We start from the raw sequence: 16,754 nt of genomic DNA, 5'->3' as shown, positions 1-16,754 counted from the left end.
GAGATCGAGAAGGTATAAAGAAGAAAGAGAGAGAGATGGAGAGAGGGAGGAAAGAGAGACACGGGGAGAGAAAGTGGAGGGAGAGGAGAAAAGAGGAGGAGAGAGACAGAGGAGGAGAATGAGGAGAAGGAGAGAGGATGAGGAGAGAGAGAGAGAGATGGAGGAGGGGAGAGAGAGTGACAGAGAGAGAGAGAGTGAGAGAGGAGGATGAGAGTGAAGCTCATCCGCTCGTGCTCTGTTCCACCTGTTCCACTGAAGGAATCTCTTCTCTGCGGTGAGGACACTACTCTCGCCTTCTACCTCCTCTCCTTTCCTTCTCTGTCTCCTTGTCTCCTAGATCCTTGTCTCCTTGCTTCTTTTCTCCTTTTCTCCTCGCTTCTTTTCTCCTTTTCTCCTTGTTTCCTTGTCTCCTTGCTCCTTGTCTCCTAGCTCCTTGTCCTCTTGTTTCCTTGCATGCTTGAGATCTTTCACTTCTCTTTCGTGTGTCTTTTTCTGCTTGTTTGATTTTACTGTTGATTCTGGTTTTGCACAATTTTAGTTCTGCTTTAGTTTGGACCTGGTTTAGATCTGGTTCAGTCCTTGTTTAGATTTATTTTAGTCCTGATTTGGCCCTGGTTTAGACCAGTCTATGGTTCAGACCTGGTTTATATCTGGTTTGCTCCTGGTTGAGTCCTGGTTTAGTCCTGGTTTAGTCCTGGTTTAATCCTGGTCTAATTCTGGTTTAGTTCTGATTCAGTGCTGCTTTAGACCTGGTTCAGTCCTTGTTTAGACCTGTTTTAGTCTTGATTTGGCCCTGGTTTACACCAGTCTATGGTTCAGACCTGGTTTAGTCCTGATTTAGACCTGGTTTCTGATTTTGCTCTGGTTTTCAGAGGATGAGTGAACAAAGGGAGGAAGGAGACAAGGACCAAGAAAGAAGGAAAGGAAAGAAGTGAACATGAAGGAGGGACAGAGGAAAGAAAACTACAAAGGTAAGTGTTGGATTTGTCATGCTATTTGAATGCTGGTTTAGTCCTGGTTTAGTCCTGGTTTAGTCCTGGTTTAGTCCTGGTTTAGTCCTGGTTTAGTCCTGGTTTAGTCCTGGTTTAGTCCTGGTTTAGGTTAAATCCTGATCTGTATCCTGTTCAATAAAGTCCTGCAGAGTCAGGAGACATTGGTTTTACACTGTGAATAGAACTAGGACTAAACCCAGACTAAACCTGGACTAAATTTGGACTAAACCCAGACTAAATCCAACTCAAACCTGGATTAAACCTGGATTAAACCCGGACTAAACCCGAACTAAACCTGGATTAAACCCAGACTGAACCCGGATATGACCTGGACTGAACCCTGACTAAACCCGGACTGAGCCCTAATTTCACCGTGGTTTAATCCAGACCTATCACTGATGGGCTCAGTGGTTACAGACTCGAATTCTGACATTAAATTAAATCTAAATCAGGTTTAACCCAGGTCTAAATCACGTCTAACACGGGTCTCTCTCCTCAGACGCTGTGTCTCTGCGTCGCGCTCCGAGGCTCAGTATTTCCATCCAGGAGCACATGGCCATCGACGTGTGCCCGGGACCCATCCGACCAATCAGAACCATCTCCGCCTACTTCCCCCGACTGTCCCCCACCTCCCCTAACCCCGCCCCCTTTAGTACTGCCCCCTCCCCTTTCCCCACCTCCCCTACGCCCAGCCACGCCCCACTTAGCCCCACCCCCTACCCCACCAGCCCCTCCCCTTTCACACTGAGCCCCTCCCATGGACCCCTGAGCCCCTATCCCTACACACTGAGCCCGTCCCATGGACCCCTGAGCCCCGCCCCCTCCTGCCTCAGCCCCGCCCCCTCGCTGCTGCCCCCTCGAGGCTCGTCTCTGAACAGCAGCGTGGACACGTCGGTGGAGATGCACAGCTCTGACAGCGACGACTGCAGTAAGAAGCACACATGGTTTATTCTTATGGTTTATATTAGTTCTGATGTGGGGCTGTCGACATGGCAACAAAATGAACACATGTTAATTGATCCTGATTTTTGATCCAATTGTTATCTTTAAAAAGAAACAAAATGTCTTTCAGTTATACTGAACTAAAGCTGACCACAGACTGTACATAGAAATGGACGTAGCTAACCTGCTAGCCGCCACGTTCCAAACAGGAAGTGAGCATGGGTGCGGTTCTGGCTGACTCTGACTCCAGTTCACTTTCTATGTAAAAAGCATGGCCCCTTTCTTTGTGACTGCTGCTGTCAGGCTCGTCGTTTGGTCTTAAAATGTTCATATCAACCTGCTCTACATGATCTGGTGGTTTTTATTTTGCTATTTAGTCCCAAAATCAAGATATGAACATTGGCTCTTTGGTTGCGATATCTGGAAACGGACTCCAGATTAGCCGCTTTAACTGCTGGCCTCACACTCCCTCAGAACACTTCTCTGTACAGTCTGTGGTTTATTCATATTATTCTTATATCATTTATACAACAGGGCTGGGCACATGGATCTATAATCAGACCTGGATAAGACACGCCCCTCTGTCCCGGGGCGAGTTTGACTAGTGGCAGCTCCAGGTTCTGCAGCTCCCAGAAAGAGCACAGTGCGTTAGAGTTGACCTGATCTCTGACCTTTGACCTGAACATAGAGCCCAATGCATTTATGTGAATTCAAACTGCCCGTGTTCTGACAGGGCTGAAGCTGCATCGCTCTGATCGGTCAGAACTGATCGCGTAGGTCACATTTCTGTCGTAACATGGTGGGAGGAGCTAGGCCAGTATCAAGAAGTACCAAAACAACACAGCACCATCTTTGGTTCATCTTCAGATTTCACCTCCAGGATGGGGACAGATTTTTCCCTCAGGTTGATTGATCCTGATTTGGTTTGGGGTTTTTTTTTTATTATTATCTTCAAAAAGAAATACAAAATGGCTTCCAATTATAATTTACTGAACTAAATAACTTTCGGCAATCACTCCCTCATGAGAACCTTGTCAGGGAACAGACTTAAAAGCACTTTTAAATTTTTTATTGAATAAAGAAGTTCAGTCACAGACAAAACATAATGGTGCCAAATATTAATAAAAGAGTCAGTGTGTCCCCGGAGAAGAAGAGAAGGAGAGGGGGAGGGAGGGAGAGGAGGAGAGAAGGAGAGGGAGACGACGCTTCATCACAGAGACTTTTAATGAGTCAAAATCTAAACAAGACAAACTTTTAATTATTGTTATTTAAAACAAAAATAGTCAAATCTCTTCCCTCAAAGACCTCAGACCTTTCAAAGCTTAGTTCAGAGTTTAGTTTAGTCCTGGATTAGTCCTGGATTAGTCCTGGTTTAGTCCTGGTTTAGACCTGGTTTAGTCCTGGATTAGTCCTGGTTTAGTCCTGGTTTAGTCCTGGTTTAGTCCTGGGTTAGTCCTGGATTAGTCCTGGTTTAGTCCTGGTTTAGTCCTGGATTAGTCCTGGTTTAGTCCTGGTTTGGTCCCATTCTAGTCCTGGTTTAGTCCTGGTTTAGTCCTGGATTAGTCCTGGTTTAGTCCTGGTTTAGTCCTGGTTTAGTCCTGGATTAGTCCTGGTTTAGTCCTGGTTTAGTCCTGGTTTAGTCCTGGATTAGTCCTGGTTTAGTCCTGGTTTAGTCCTGGTTTAGTCCTGGATTAGTCCTGGATTAGTCCTGGATTAGTCCTGGTTTAGTCCTGGATTAGTCCTGGATTAGTCCTGGTTTAGTCCTGGTTTAGTCCTGGTTTAGTCCTGGTTTAGTCCTGGATTAGTCCTGGTTTAGTCCTGGTTTAGTCCTGGTTTAGTCCTGGGTTAGTCCTGGATTAGTCCTGGTTTAGTCCTGGTTTAGTCCTGGATTAGTCCTGGTTTAGTCCTGGTTTGGTCCCATTCTAGTCCTGGTTTAGTCCTGGTTTAGTCCTGGATTAGTCCTGGTTTAGTCCTGGTTTAGTCCTGGTTTAGTCCTGGATTAGTCCTGGTTTAGTCCTGGTTTAGTCCTGGTTTAGTCCTGGATTAGTCCTGGTTTAGTCCTGGTTTAGTCCTGGTTTAGTCCTGGATTAGTCCTGGTTTAGTCCTGGTTTAGTCCTGGATTAGTCCTGGTTTAGTCCTGGATTAGTCCTGGATTAGTCCTGGTTTAGTCCTGGATTAGTCCTGGATTAGTCCTGGTTTAGTCCTGGTTTAGTCCTGGTTTAGTCCTGGTTTAGTCCTGGTTTAGTCCTGGTTTGGTCCCATTCTAGTCCTGGGGTGTTGTTACTGAAACACCAGTTCTCCTGTTTTTTTAATTAACTGCTTCACTCATCAATGCACCAGCAACTCCTCTCCTCCTCGCTCTCTGTCCTCTCCCTCCTCCTCACCTCCTCCCTCTTCCCCTCCCTGCTCCTCCCCTCCTCCCTCTCTCCTCCACTCCTCCCTCTTCCCCTTCCTCCTCCTCCCTCCCTCCCTCCCTCCTCCCCTCCTCCCTCTTCCCCTCCTCTCCTCCTTTCCTCCCTCTTCCCCTCCCTCCTCCCCTCCTCCCTCTCTCCTCCCCCTTCCCCTCCCTCCTCCTCTCCTCCCTCTTCCCCTCCTCCTCCTCCCCTCCTCCCTCTCTCCTCCTTCCCTCCTCCTCCCCTCCTCCCTCTTCCCCTCCTCTCCTCCTTTCCTCCCTCTTCCCCTCCCTCTCTCCTCCTCCCCTCTCTCTCCTCCTCCCCTCTCTCTCCTCCTCACCTCTTCCCCTCCTCCCGCTCTCGCCTCCTCCTCCGTCTCTCCTCCCTCTGTCTCTTCCCCTACTCCCGCTCTCCTCCCCTCCTCCATCTGTCTCTCCTCCCTGTCTCTCCCCCTCCTCCGTCTCTTCTCTTTCTCCCTCTTCTCTTTTATCCCTTCGTCTGTAACATTGATTCTGTTGCATCTCTTGAGTCTCATTTAACTAAAAAACTGCCCAAACAAACGTATCCTCCAGACCAACTCTCATGAAATATTAATGCGCACGACAACGGAAAGAGGGAGAGAAGAAGAGAGGGAAAGAGGACAGGGAGGGAGAGAGGGGGAGGAGAGGAGAGAGAGGAAGGGAGAAGGAGAATGGAAGAAAGAGGGGAGAAGAGAAGGAGGAGAGAGAGGGAGAGAGGGGTGGAGGAGAGAGAAAGAGAGGGAGAGAGAAGGAGAACGGAAGAAAGGGGGTAGAAGAGAAAGACGAGAGAGAGGGAGAGAGAGGGAGGCAGAGAGAAAGAGAGGAAGGGAGAAGGAGAACGGAAGAAAGAGGGGAGAAGAGAAAGATGAGAGAGAGGGGGAGGGAGAGAGAAAGGGAGGAAGGGAGAAGGAGAATGGAAGAAAAAGGGGAGAAGAGAACGAGAAGAGAGAGGGAAAGAGGGAGAGGGAAGGATGGAGGGAGGAGAGAGAAAGAAGAGAGAGAGGGAAAGAGGGGGAGAGAGAAAGAGGAGAGAGAGGGAACGAGGGGGAGGGGGAGAGGAGAGTGAAAGAGGACAGAGAGGGATAGGGGAGAAAAAGGGAGGGAGGGAGAAGGAGGGGGGAGAAAGAGCGAAGAAGAGAGGGAGAGAGAGATGGAGGGAGGGGGAAGGGATGGAGGGAAGGGACGGAGGGAAGGGACGGAGGGAAGGGACGGAGGGAAGGGACGGAGGGAAGGGATGGAGGGAAGGGGGGGAGAAAGAGAGGGATGGAAGTCGGAGAGGAGAGAAAGGAGACAGGGGAACGCCCAAGGCCATGTCTGTACTCTTCCGTTCAAACTGAGATGGTGAAAGTTATTATGGCAGAGTGGTTATCCTGTTCTCCCTCTCACCAGGAGGTTGTGGGTTTGAGTCCTGCTCTCTCTCTTAGTGCAGTCTGCCTGTGGCTCTTTTTTTCTTTCTGTCATTTCGCTTCACGTTTCATCAGAAAATAATCAAACCTTCATCTTCTGAGGATTTCCCCAAAATCTGACAAATATTTCACTGAGACACAAAAATCTGTCATGATCAAAGAGAGAAACAGGTCTGAACCACAACTGAACCAGGACTAAACCAGGACTAAACTAGGACTAAACCAGGACTAACCTCATGAAAAAGGACCAGGACTAAACCAGGACTAGACCAGGATATTTTCCCTCTGTACCTAATAAAGTGGCCGGTGTCTGCTCTGTGGATCCACCCACACAAACTCCAGCAGTGACTTAACATCTGCCTCTCATTAATCCAGAACCAAACCAGGACTAAACCAGGACTAAACAAGAACTGAATCAGGACTGAACCAGGACTGAACCAGAACTAAACCAGGACTGAACCAGGACTGAACCAGAACTAAACCAGGACTAAACCAGGACTGAACCAGAACTAAACCAGGACTGAACCAGGACTGAACCAGAACTAAACAAGAACTGAATCAGGACTGAACCAGGACTGAACCAGAACTAAACAAGAACTGAATCAGGACTGAACCAGGACTGAATCAGGGCTAAACTAGGACCAAACCAGGACCAAACCAGGACCAAACCAGGACCAAACCAGGACCAAACCAGGACCAAACTAGAACCAAATCAGGACTGAACCAGGACTGAACCAGGACTGACCCACGACTAAACCACAACTAAACCAGAACTAAACCAGAATTAAACCAAGTCTTTTCCCTCACTGCTGTTTTTAGTTTCAGAGACATATTGCAGTGTGAAGCTGTTGTACATAATGCAAGAAGCTGATGATATTTTTAGAGTGTAGTCCTGGTTTGGTCTTGGTTTATATTCAGAGCGTGGGAGGGCATCTGAAGTTAATCCTCTTTGTTTGTTCCTCGTTGTTCTTCCACAGTCAGAAGAGACGATTCTTCAGATGAGAGCTGTTTTATAAATGTTTTACCAAGATAAACCAGGACTAAACCAGGACTGAACCAGGACTGAACCAGGACTGAACCAGGACTGAACCAGGACTGAACCAGGACTAAACCAGGACTGAACCAGGACTGAACCAGGACTAAACCAGGACTGAACAAGGACTGAACCAGGACTGAACCAGGACTAAACCAGGACTGAACAAGGACTAAACCAGGTCCAAACCTGGTCTGGTGTGGACCACTTCAGTACAGGTCTCTGTGTCATGTTCTCTCTGCTCTGGGGTAATTGGTCTTGGTAGAACTTGTTTGGAGCCGACGATGTTTCCCTCAGAAATGTCCTGACCAGGATCATAACCAGATCTGAGTCAGGACCAGGATCATAACCAGATCTGAGTCAGGACCAGGATCATAACCAGATCTGAGTCAGGACCAGGATCATAACCAGATCTGAGTCAGGACCAGGATCATAACCAGATCTGAGTCCTGACCCGGATCCTGAAGTCTGGTCCATTGAAGGATGGGGCAGGTCCAGCTCTATTGTCCATATATTTTATTGTTTATATAATAACTCTCTCTCCTCCTCTCTTCCCTCTCTCTTCTCTTCCTTCTCTCCCCTGCTCCTTTTTTTCTCCCTCTCTCTTCTCTTCCTTCTCTCCATCTCTTCTATTTTTGTCCCTGTCTCCTATTTTCATCCCTGTCTCCTCTTGTCCTCCCTCTCTGTTCTTGTCCTCCCTCTCTCCTCTTTTCCTCCCTGTCTCATCTTGTCCTCCCTGTCTCCTCTTGTCCTCCCTGTCTCCTCTTTTCCTCCCTGTCTCCTCTTGTCCTCCCTATCTCCTCTTGTCCTCCCTCTCTCCTCTTTTCCTCCCTCTCTCTTCTTTTCCTCCCTGTCTCCTCTTGTCCTCCCTCTCTCCTCTTGTCCTCCCTGTCTCCTCTTGTCCTCCCTGTCTCCTCTTGTCCTCCCTGTCTCCTCTTGTCCTCCCTCTCTCCTCTTTTCCTCCCTCTCTCCAGCGGCCCTGGGGACTCTGGAGTTTGACTTGTTGTATGAGCAGTTTTCCAGTCAGCTGCACTGCACTGTGCTCAGAGCCAAGGTAAAACACCATCCAGACACGAGGTTATAAATATACACAAACATGATACAAACATCAGGCAGAAGGTGGATGCTAACTAGAGGCACTGCTCTGTCTGAAGTTCTGTTACTCAAGTTAGACTTTAATCTGAGTTTTGTTTTAACACAGTCTGATTATGAAAAAAACAGACTTATCTGAAGTACAACAGTCAGTCAGACCTGGTCCTGGTGCATGTTGGACTCCACAGGGCTGCCCTTTGTCACCGGTTCTGTTCATTGTATTTATGGACAGAATTTCTAGGCGCAGCCAGGGGCCGGACGGGGTCCGGTTTGGGGACCACAGGATCTCATCTCTTTTTGCAGATGATGTTTCCTGATGGATTCATAGAGCCAGGATCTGCAGCAGACACTGGGGCGGTTTGCAGCCAAGTGTGAAGAGGCTGAGATGAAAATCAGCTCCGTTATAGATAGGGTGAGGAGCTCGGAGTAGAGCCACTGCTCCTCCATATCAAGAGGAGCCAGCTGAGGTGGCTGGGGCATCTGTTCAGGATGGCTCCTGGACGCCTCCCTGGGGAGGTGTTCCGAGCATGTCCCACCGGAAGGAGGCCCCGGGGAAGACCCAGGACACGCTAGAGGGACTATGTCTCTCTGGCTTGGGAACGGCTTGGAGTTCCACCGGAGGAGCTGGAGGACGTGTCCAGGGTGAGGGAAGTCTGGGAGTCCCTGCTTAGACTGCTGCCCCCACGACCCGGCCTGGACAAGTGGGACATAATGGAAGGATCTCATAAACAGACTTGTATCTGATCCTGGTTCTGGTCTGTTTCAGGGTCTGAAGCCCATGGACTTCAATGGTCTGGCAGATCCTTATGTCAAACTGCACCTGCTGCCCGGGGCATGTAAGGTACTACTACTACTAATAGTACTGCTACTGCTACTGCTACTGCTACTACTATTGCTGCTGCTACTACTAGTACTACTACTACTCCTATGGCTACTACTGCTACTACTGCTATTGCTAATACTACTTCTTATACTACAGCTACTACTACTGCTACTAGTACTACTACTACTGTTATCACTGCTACTGGTACTACTGCTACTACTACTACTGTTACTACTACTACCACAGTCCTAACTCTGAGTGTGTAAATTCCCAGACTGTTCTTTACTTGTGCGACGTTCCAAACAGGAAGTGCTTAGGGGCTCAGTCTTTATAAAGTCTGTGGTTTCAGGCAAATAAACTGAAGACTCGGACAATCCGGAACAGTCTGAACCCGACCTGGAACGAGAAGCTCACCTACACCGGGATCACAGCCGAAGACCTGCACCGCAAGACCCTCAGGTGACCTGGTTTACACCAGGTTTAGCCCTGGATTAATCCCTGTTTAGTCCTGGTTTAGTCCTGGTTTAGTCCTGGTTTAGTCCTAGTTTAATCCTGGTTTAGTCCTAGTTTAATCCTGGTTTAGTCCTGTTTTAGACCTGGAGAGGTCAATGTCTCCTCATTTCCTCTCTCCTCATTTCCTTCCCTCCTTGTCCCCTCTTTCCCTTCCTTCCTTGTCCCTCTGTTTCCTTCTATCCTTGTTTCCTCATCTCCTTCCTTCCTTGTCCCCTCATCTCCTTGTCTCCTTCCCTTCTTGTCCCCTCATCTCCTTCCCTCCTGGTGTCCTTGTCCCCTCGTCTCATCGTCCCCTCATCTCCTTGTCCCCTTGTTCCCTCATTACCTCCTCGTCCTCTGTCTACTTCCCTCCTTGCCTCCTTTCCTCCTCGTCCCCTCGTCTCCTTGTTCCCTCATTGCCTCTTCTCCTCTTCCCCTCGTCTCCTTGTCCCCTTGCCTCCTTATCTCCTCATCTCCTCCTGGTGTCCTTGGCCCCTCGTCTCATCGTCTCCTCGTTCCCTCGTCTCCTTCCTTCCCTGTCTCCTTGTCTCAGGTTGACAGTTTGTGATGAGGACAAACTGACTCATAATGAGCTCATCGGAGAATCACGAGTAGCTTTGAAACGACTCAAACCGAACCATCCCAAACGGTTCCACACCTGCCTCGAACACCCGCCCCCCGTGAGTACTACAAATATTACTACTAGTACTACTACTACTACAAACGGTCTACACCTGTCTCGAGCACCCACCCCCTGTGTATACTACAAATACTATTACTACTACTATTACGCTTCCACACCTGCTCATGACCACCGCAAACTCTTCCAGAATCTCTCTCTCTGACCCTTCTCTTTCTCTCCCCTCTTTCCTCTCCCTCTTTCCTTTCTCCTCTTCATCCCTCTCTTCTTTTTCCTCTTCTCTCTCCCTCTCTCCTCTCCCCTTCTCTACCTGTCTTCATCCCTCTCCCCCTCCTCATTCCTCTCTCTTCTCTCCCTCTCCTCTTTATCTCTCTCTCCTCTCTCCCTCTCTCCTCCTCTTAATCCCTCTCTCCTATCTCCCTCTCTCCCTCTCTCCTCCTCTTGATCCCTCTCTCCTTTCTTCCTCTCTTCCCCACTTCATCCCTCTCTCTTCTCTCCCTCTTCTCTTGATCCCTCTCTCCTCTCTTCCTCTCTCCCCCTCTTCATCCCTCTCTCCCTCTCTCCCCCACTTCATCCCTCTCTCTTTTCTCCCTCTCCTCTTGATCTCTCTCTCCTCTCTCCCTCTCTCCTCCTCTTAATCCCTCTCTCCTCTCTCCCTCTCTCCTCTCCCTCTCTCCTCTCCCTCTCTCCTCCTCTTGATCCCTCTCTCCTTTCTCCCTCTCTTCCCCACTTCATCCCTATCTCTTCTCTCCCTCTTCTCTTGATCCCTCTCTCCTCTCTCCCCCTCTTCATCCCTCTCTCCCTCTCTCCCCCACTTCATCCCTCTCTCTTTTCTCCCTCTCCTCTTGATCCCTCTCTCCCTCTCTCCCCCTCTTCATCTCTTTCCTCTCTCCCTCTCTTCATCTCTGCCTTCTTTCTCTCTCTGATGTGCAGCTTCCGTCTCCGTCAGCGACTGGAGAGGCTCTCAGAGGAATCTCCTGTTACCTGCGTGAGGTCTGTTTCTTTCAGATTACACTCTTTTACTGAACACCTGGAGTTCTGAGCACCTGCCGAGTCTGAGCACCTGTTGTGTTTCAGCACCTACAGGGTCAACGCTTTTCACAAGTTTCAGAAGGCTGTGCAGATAGATAGATTCAAAAATCACACATGAAAAAGAATCAAAGAGTAAAAAATAGCAGTCAGTACAGTCCATCTGAGCATAGTCACTGTATATCAGACCCTGCAGGCGATCACAGACCCTGCAGGCGCTCACAGACCCTGCAGGCGATCGCAGACCCTGCAGGCGATCGCAGACTCTGCAGGCGCTCACAGACCCTGCAAGTACTCACAGACCCTGCATATATACACAGTCTATGGATCTATCTCTTACAGATAAAATATTTCACAAATATGAATATTTCAGAACTCAATATGTGTGAAATATATGTGAATGAATGACAGGCTCAGGACTGTATCTGAGCACCTGCATGATCTATCTATCTCCTCTCCTCTCCTCTCCTCTCTCTCTCTCTCTCTCTCTCTCTCTCTCTCTCTCTCTCTCTCTCTCTCTCTCTCTCTCTCTCTCTCTCTCTCTCTATATATATATATATATATATATATATATATATATATATGGTCTACACAAACACCTGTCTGAGCACCTGCAAGGTCTGTATAAGCACCACCTATAGTTCTGTTTGAAATATAGCTCAATTCTACATAAACATGTCAAACTAATCCTTCTTAACATTCAGATTAGACTGAAATACTCTGGACACATTTATGCAGCCCTTATGTAACACACTTTATTTTTACTGTACATTTATGTTGTCAGAGCTCGGATTATGAGAAACATTTGGTTCTACTTTGAGCCTGGTCTAGTCCTGATGTAGACTTATGGGTCCTGGTTTAGTCCCAGTTTAGTCCTGACAGGTGTATAGGAGTTTTGCTGTTTAAAGGTTCTATATTACACAAAATGGACTATTGTGAACCATGTTATAATGTTGTTACCTGCTCAAAAACAGACCTGGAGTTGTATTTTGTTTCATCCACATATATTTGACTAACCCTTTATTATTAGTCTGTCTACATCTCCAAAGCTCAAAATGCTCTGTTCTACTTTGTGATGTCACGTAGTGGTAGCTTTCAAGTTAACAGCTCCTTTTACCTTTAGTGCAGTAGCTAAAATCATCCAAATGATTCTAGTGGAGGTGTATGGTGTTTAAAAACACATTGGAGCACTTCCTGTATCACCACATGAGTTCTATGGAGTTCTGCAGGGCCCTGCTCTCTCTGTAATAACAATGTGATGTGATTTTTATTTGTGAGAAAAATGAACCAAAACTGGAGGACTCTTCACAAACTGCAGTCTAGCCCCAGAGGACGAAAAAACTCATCTGTGATTGGTCATCTCATCAGAGGGGGCGGGGTTTACTCATCTGTAATGCATTTCGATGTTTTGGGGGGGTTTTTTCTGCAGAGGCTACAGGTGAAAATCTTATTATTTTCAGAAACACGGCTGAACCAGGACTAAACCCGAACTGAACAGGAATAAACCAAGACTAAAACGGGACTGAACAAGGAATGAAACAGTACTAGACCAGGACTAAACCAGAAATGAACCAGGATTTGACCAGGACTAAACCAGGACTAAACCAGGTCTCTCAACCTTTGGGGGTTTTGTTTTTCAATGTAGATCTGAAATATTTTTAAGTGTTTTTCTTTGTGAGGGACAGAAAGTCGAGGGGTGTGGCTAAAGTTCAGGGTCCAGAGCTGAATGCCTGAAAGGTCAAAGCTCAATGCCCAAAAGGTCAAAGCTCAATGCCCAAAAGGTCAAAGCTCAATGCCCAAAAGGTCAAAGCTCAATGCCCGAAAGGTCAGAGTCATGAGGAAACAACACTGACCTGGTTTAAATCAAAGATAGAGAGCAGGACTAAATGTTTAAAGCCCCATTTCAAACTGATCTCTGATCTAATGTTGTTTCCTCCTCACACACAAACCTGGAGTTGTGTTTTATTTTTGGGAGACCTCTGGGAATACCACAGGGGGGCGCCAGTGGTTCTACTGCAAAGTGTTGTTGTGTCCTTAAGCAAGATACACCCACATTGCCCGGTAAGAATGTGGTGTGGTGCAGATTGGCAGTCTGTCCCGGGGCAGCTGTGGCCACAGTAGCCTCTTATTTCCAGTGACTGAAGGCAGCTGTAGAGAGCTCTGGGTGTCTAGCGCTACTGACAGTGTGCAGTGACATCACACTGGGAGTGTTCTACATGTATGTTTATGGCAGAATGCTTATCATTTTCCATGGAGACTCGATGCACACATTAGCAAACACTGACCAAAAAGTTTTAAGATTAAGTCTGAAAACTCCAAAGTGATTTAAACAGCACATTTTTATTTTCCTGTGATCAATCCGGTTCATGTTTAGGGGTTTGATTTTCAACAAAAAGGTAAGAGTGACTCACTGAAGAACTGTTGGCTAATGCTAACTAGCTTGGGACTGCGATCTTATTTGAGGGGAACAGCATAAATTAGCTCACCTGTTGTACTTCAGATAAATTCTTAATGGTCAGATTGTGTTAAAACAAAACTCAGATTTACATCAGAACTTCAGACAGAGCAGTGCCTACAGTTAGCATCACACTCCTAGAGAATGTGGATGACAGCAGCTGCAAGGAATCAATATAAATCCAATGCATTATTGTTATTGTTAAATCTTTTTGTCTGGTGTCAGTGGGAGAAGGAGCAGTTGCAGAGTCTGGAGGAGAGGGGGCGCCTGCTGCTCTCCCTCCAGTTCCTGTCGGCTCCCGAGGACCCGGCGGAGCTCCAGATGGGGGAGGGTGTCGCTCTCACCGACACCCCAAAAACAGGCCTCTATGTCGGGGTCAAACGCTGCGCTCACCTGGCCGCCATGGACGTCAATGGTTTCTCCGACCCCTACGTCAAAATGTGAGACCTGAGCCAGGACTGAAGCAGGACTGAACCAGGACCAAACCAGAACTGAACCAGGACTGAAGCAGAACTAAATCTCCTTATCATGTTTCTCTGAGCAGATACCTGAAGCCCGACCTGCAGAAGAAATCCAAGCACAAAACCCAAGTCCTCAAGAAGACCCTGAACCCAGAATTCAACGAGGTCAGAAACCAGGACTGAACCAGGACTAAACCAGGACTAAATCAGAACTAAACTGGTCTGTGCATCCTCAGGAGTTCTTCTATGAGATCTCTCTGTCGGAGCTCAGCGCTAAGACTCTGGAGGTGACAGTTTGGGACTACGACCTCGGGCGCTCCAATGACTTCATCGGTGAGTCCCTTCTCTGACCAACAGGAGGCACACACATACAACTACACCACAACATCTGGGGGGCATCTGACACACCACAACATCTGGGAGGGCATCTGGCACGTTCTGACCCCTCTCTCCACAGGCGGCGTGTGTCTGGGGCCTCAGTCTCAGGGCGACGCTCTGAGGCACTGGACCGAGTGTCTGAAGAACCGAGGCCAGAGGATCGAGAGATGGCACATTCTGACCAACGAACTGCCCCAGAACCAGGACTAGACCAAGACTGGGCCGTGACTGGACTGAGACTGGACCGAGACTGGACCGAGACTGGACCAAGACTGGACCGAGACTGGACTGAGACTGGGCCGAGACTGGACCGTGACTCTACCAGGAATGGACCGGGACTGGTCCAAGAATGGATGAGGACTGGACTGGGACTGGACCGGGACTAGACCAAGAGTGGACTGGGACTGGACCGGGAATGGACCGAGACTGGACCAAGACTAGATCAGGACTGAACTAGGACTGGATCGGGAATGGACCGGGACTAGACCGAGACTAGACCGGGACTAGACTGGGACGGGACTGGGAGTGGCCCGGGAATTAACCAGGAATAAACCAGGACTAGACAGTGACCGGACTGAGATCAGACTGTGACTGGACTTGGACCTGATTGGGACTAAACCAGGACTAAACCAGGACTAAACCAGGACTAAACCAGGACTAAACCGGGACTAAACCAGGACTAAACCAGGACTAAACCAGGACCCTCTCTGTAAATTCCAAACCTCAGCTTGTGAGTGCTGGTGACTCATGATCAACACTGCCCCCTGGTGCACACTCGAGAAAACGCATGAAAATCATGAATTACCAACATGCCTCTATCTCCATGATCTAACTATGCATCTGAGGACTGTGAATACGCCGGATGCCCTCCCTCTGATGACTGCTGGACTAAGCTGGATGCCCTCCCATGCTCTCAGATCTTGCTGTTTCTATTGCACTTCTCTTCAACTTTACTGTGAAATTACCTAAACTAGTCTGTGAAGAAGAGGCCGCAATCTTTAAAATGTGGAACTGGAGGAGCAGACGGACCAGCAGACAGAATACTACTACCACCACTACTACTACTACCACTACTACTACCACTACTACTACTATGACTACTACAGCTCATGGTTTAACCTGAGCTGACACAGGTGAGAGCTCTCAGGTCTCAGCTCTCTCTGTGTAACTGTAGATGTGTTGACCTTTGACCTAGTTTATGGTTAATATCTCTACAAAAAAACTAAAACTGGCACAAAGTTCTGCGTTTTCTCTGTCAGTTTAAATAAACAAAAGTCAAATGATTTTTTCACAGTATCTTCATAAAGTGGAGCCATTTTTCAACCCTAAAGACGCACGATTAATATGACGAGTTTGTGGAGCCGATCCCAAACTCATCGTGATACGGGTCAACATTTGGGAAGCGGAGGTTTGGAGATTCATTTAAAAACAGTGATTCTCTCATAGAGTTAAATCGAGTTTTTAAGATATCAACCATAAACCAGGTCAAAGGTCAACACATCTGCAGTCTGACGGTTACACAGTGAACTCCACCTGAGCTCTCACCGGTCTCAGCTCAGGTTAAACTGATGGCCCTTGATGTTATAACAGCCTCCTGGTTCTGCCTGCTCCTGTCTCCTCCTATCTGCTCCTCATATCTGCTCCTCTGGCTTTCCTCCCGTCTGCTCCTCCTGTCTGCTCCTCATATCTGTTCCTCCTGTCTGCTCCTCATATCTGCTCCTCTGGCTGTCCTCCCGTCTGCTCCTCCTATCTGCTCCTCATATCTGCTCCTCTCTGTCTGCTCCTCTGGCTCTCCTCCCGTCTGCTCCTCCTGTCTGCTCCTCATATCTGTTCCTCTCTGTCTGCTCCTCTGGCTCTCCTCCCATCTGCTCCTCATATCTGCTCCTTTCTGTCTGCTCCTCTGGCTCTCCTCCCATCTGCCCCTATCTGTCCTTGTCTGCTATTGTGGTTCTCCTCCTGTTTGCTCCTGTCTGCTCCTGTCTGTCCCTGTCTACTCCTCTGGCTCTCCTCCTGTCTGCTCCTGTCTGTCCTTGTCTGCTCCTCTTGCTCTCCTCCTGTCTACTCCTGTCTGCTCCTGTCTGCTCCTCTGGCTCTCCTCCTGTCTGCTCCTGTCTGTCCCTGTCTACTCCTCTGGCTCTCCTCCTGTCTCCTCCTGTCTGTCCTTGTCTGCTCCTCTTGCTCTCCTCCTGTCTGCTCCTGTCTGTCCTTGTCTGCTCCTCTGCCTCTCCTCCTGTCTGTTCCTCCAAATCCACACTTCTGGTGGTGTTTTTGCCTCAAACTGTGTGGTTGGTTTAAAGGCTCTTGTTGTTGTTGCATGAGGCGCCTGTCAACATCTTTCTCTGTAATAATAATAATAATAATAATAATAATAATAATAATAATGTGAATAACACAGATCTTGCCTGTTTTGTATTGGACTGTTCTGTTGTTTTTTGCACGACTCAATGTGTCATTTATAAACTGTGACTTTATAAAACATGTTTTATGGAAATGAATAAATTTGGAATGCTGCTGTAAAAATGTGTTTTTTGAACAGAGAAAAACACCACGATCAGAGTTAAACAGAAGGTATACTGCAAAGTGGACTTTTTATCTTTC

The 16,754-nt window shown here is 48.0% G+C and overlaps 1 protein-coding gene across 1 annotated transcript; it reads left to right on the top strand.

The window, feature by feature from the left end:
* The first annotated feature begins 884 nt into the window (after window positions 1–884).
* On the top strand, window positions 885–14,366 carry LOC117374700 (double C2-like domain-containing protein alpha). Its single transcript, XM_055223441.1, has 12 exons — window positions 885–971; window positions 1,492–1,678; window positions 1,805–1,920; window positions 7,761–7,840; window positions 8,645–8,719; window positions 9,051–9,160; window positions 9,747–9,873; window positions 10,767–10,826; window positions 13,543–13,757; window positions 13,862–13,943; window positions 14,015–14,111; window positions 14,236–14,366. The coding sequence occupies exons 1-12, from the start codon at window positions 938–940 to the stop codon at window positions 14,364–14,366; spliced, it is 1,314 nt and encodes a 437-aa protein (XP_055079416.1). The 5' UTR covers window positions 885–937.
* Window positions 14,367–16,754: the final 2,388 nt, after the last annotated feature.

Source organism: Periophthalmus magnuspinnatus, chromosome 8 (assembly GCF_009829125.3).
Source record: "Periophthalmus magnuspinnatus isolate fPerMag1 chromosome 8, fPerMag1.2.pri, whole genome shotgun sequence".
Classification (NCBI taxonomy): domain Eukaryota; kingdom Metazoa; phylum Chordata; class Actinopteri; order Gobiiformes; family Gobiidae; genus Periophthalmus; species Periophthalmus magnuspinnatus.
This window is presented reverse-complemented; position numbering and strand designations above follow the sequence as displayed.

Bases quoted from the DNA above. Each gene is read 5' to 3' on its own strand.
- LOC117374700 (XM_055223441.1), top strand. From the start codon at position 938: ATGAAGGAGGGACAGAGGAAAGAAAACTACAAAG. The intron at 9,161-9,746 runs GTGACCTGGTTT...TCCTTGTCTCAG, and splicing joins CTGCACCGCAAGACCCTCAG to GTTGACAGTTTGTGATGAGG. The intron at 10,827-13,542 runs GTCTGTTTCTTT...GTCTGGTGTCAG, and splicing joins TCTCCTGTTACCTGCGTGAG to TGGGAGAAGGAGCAGTTGCA.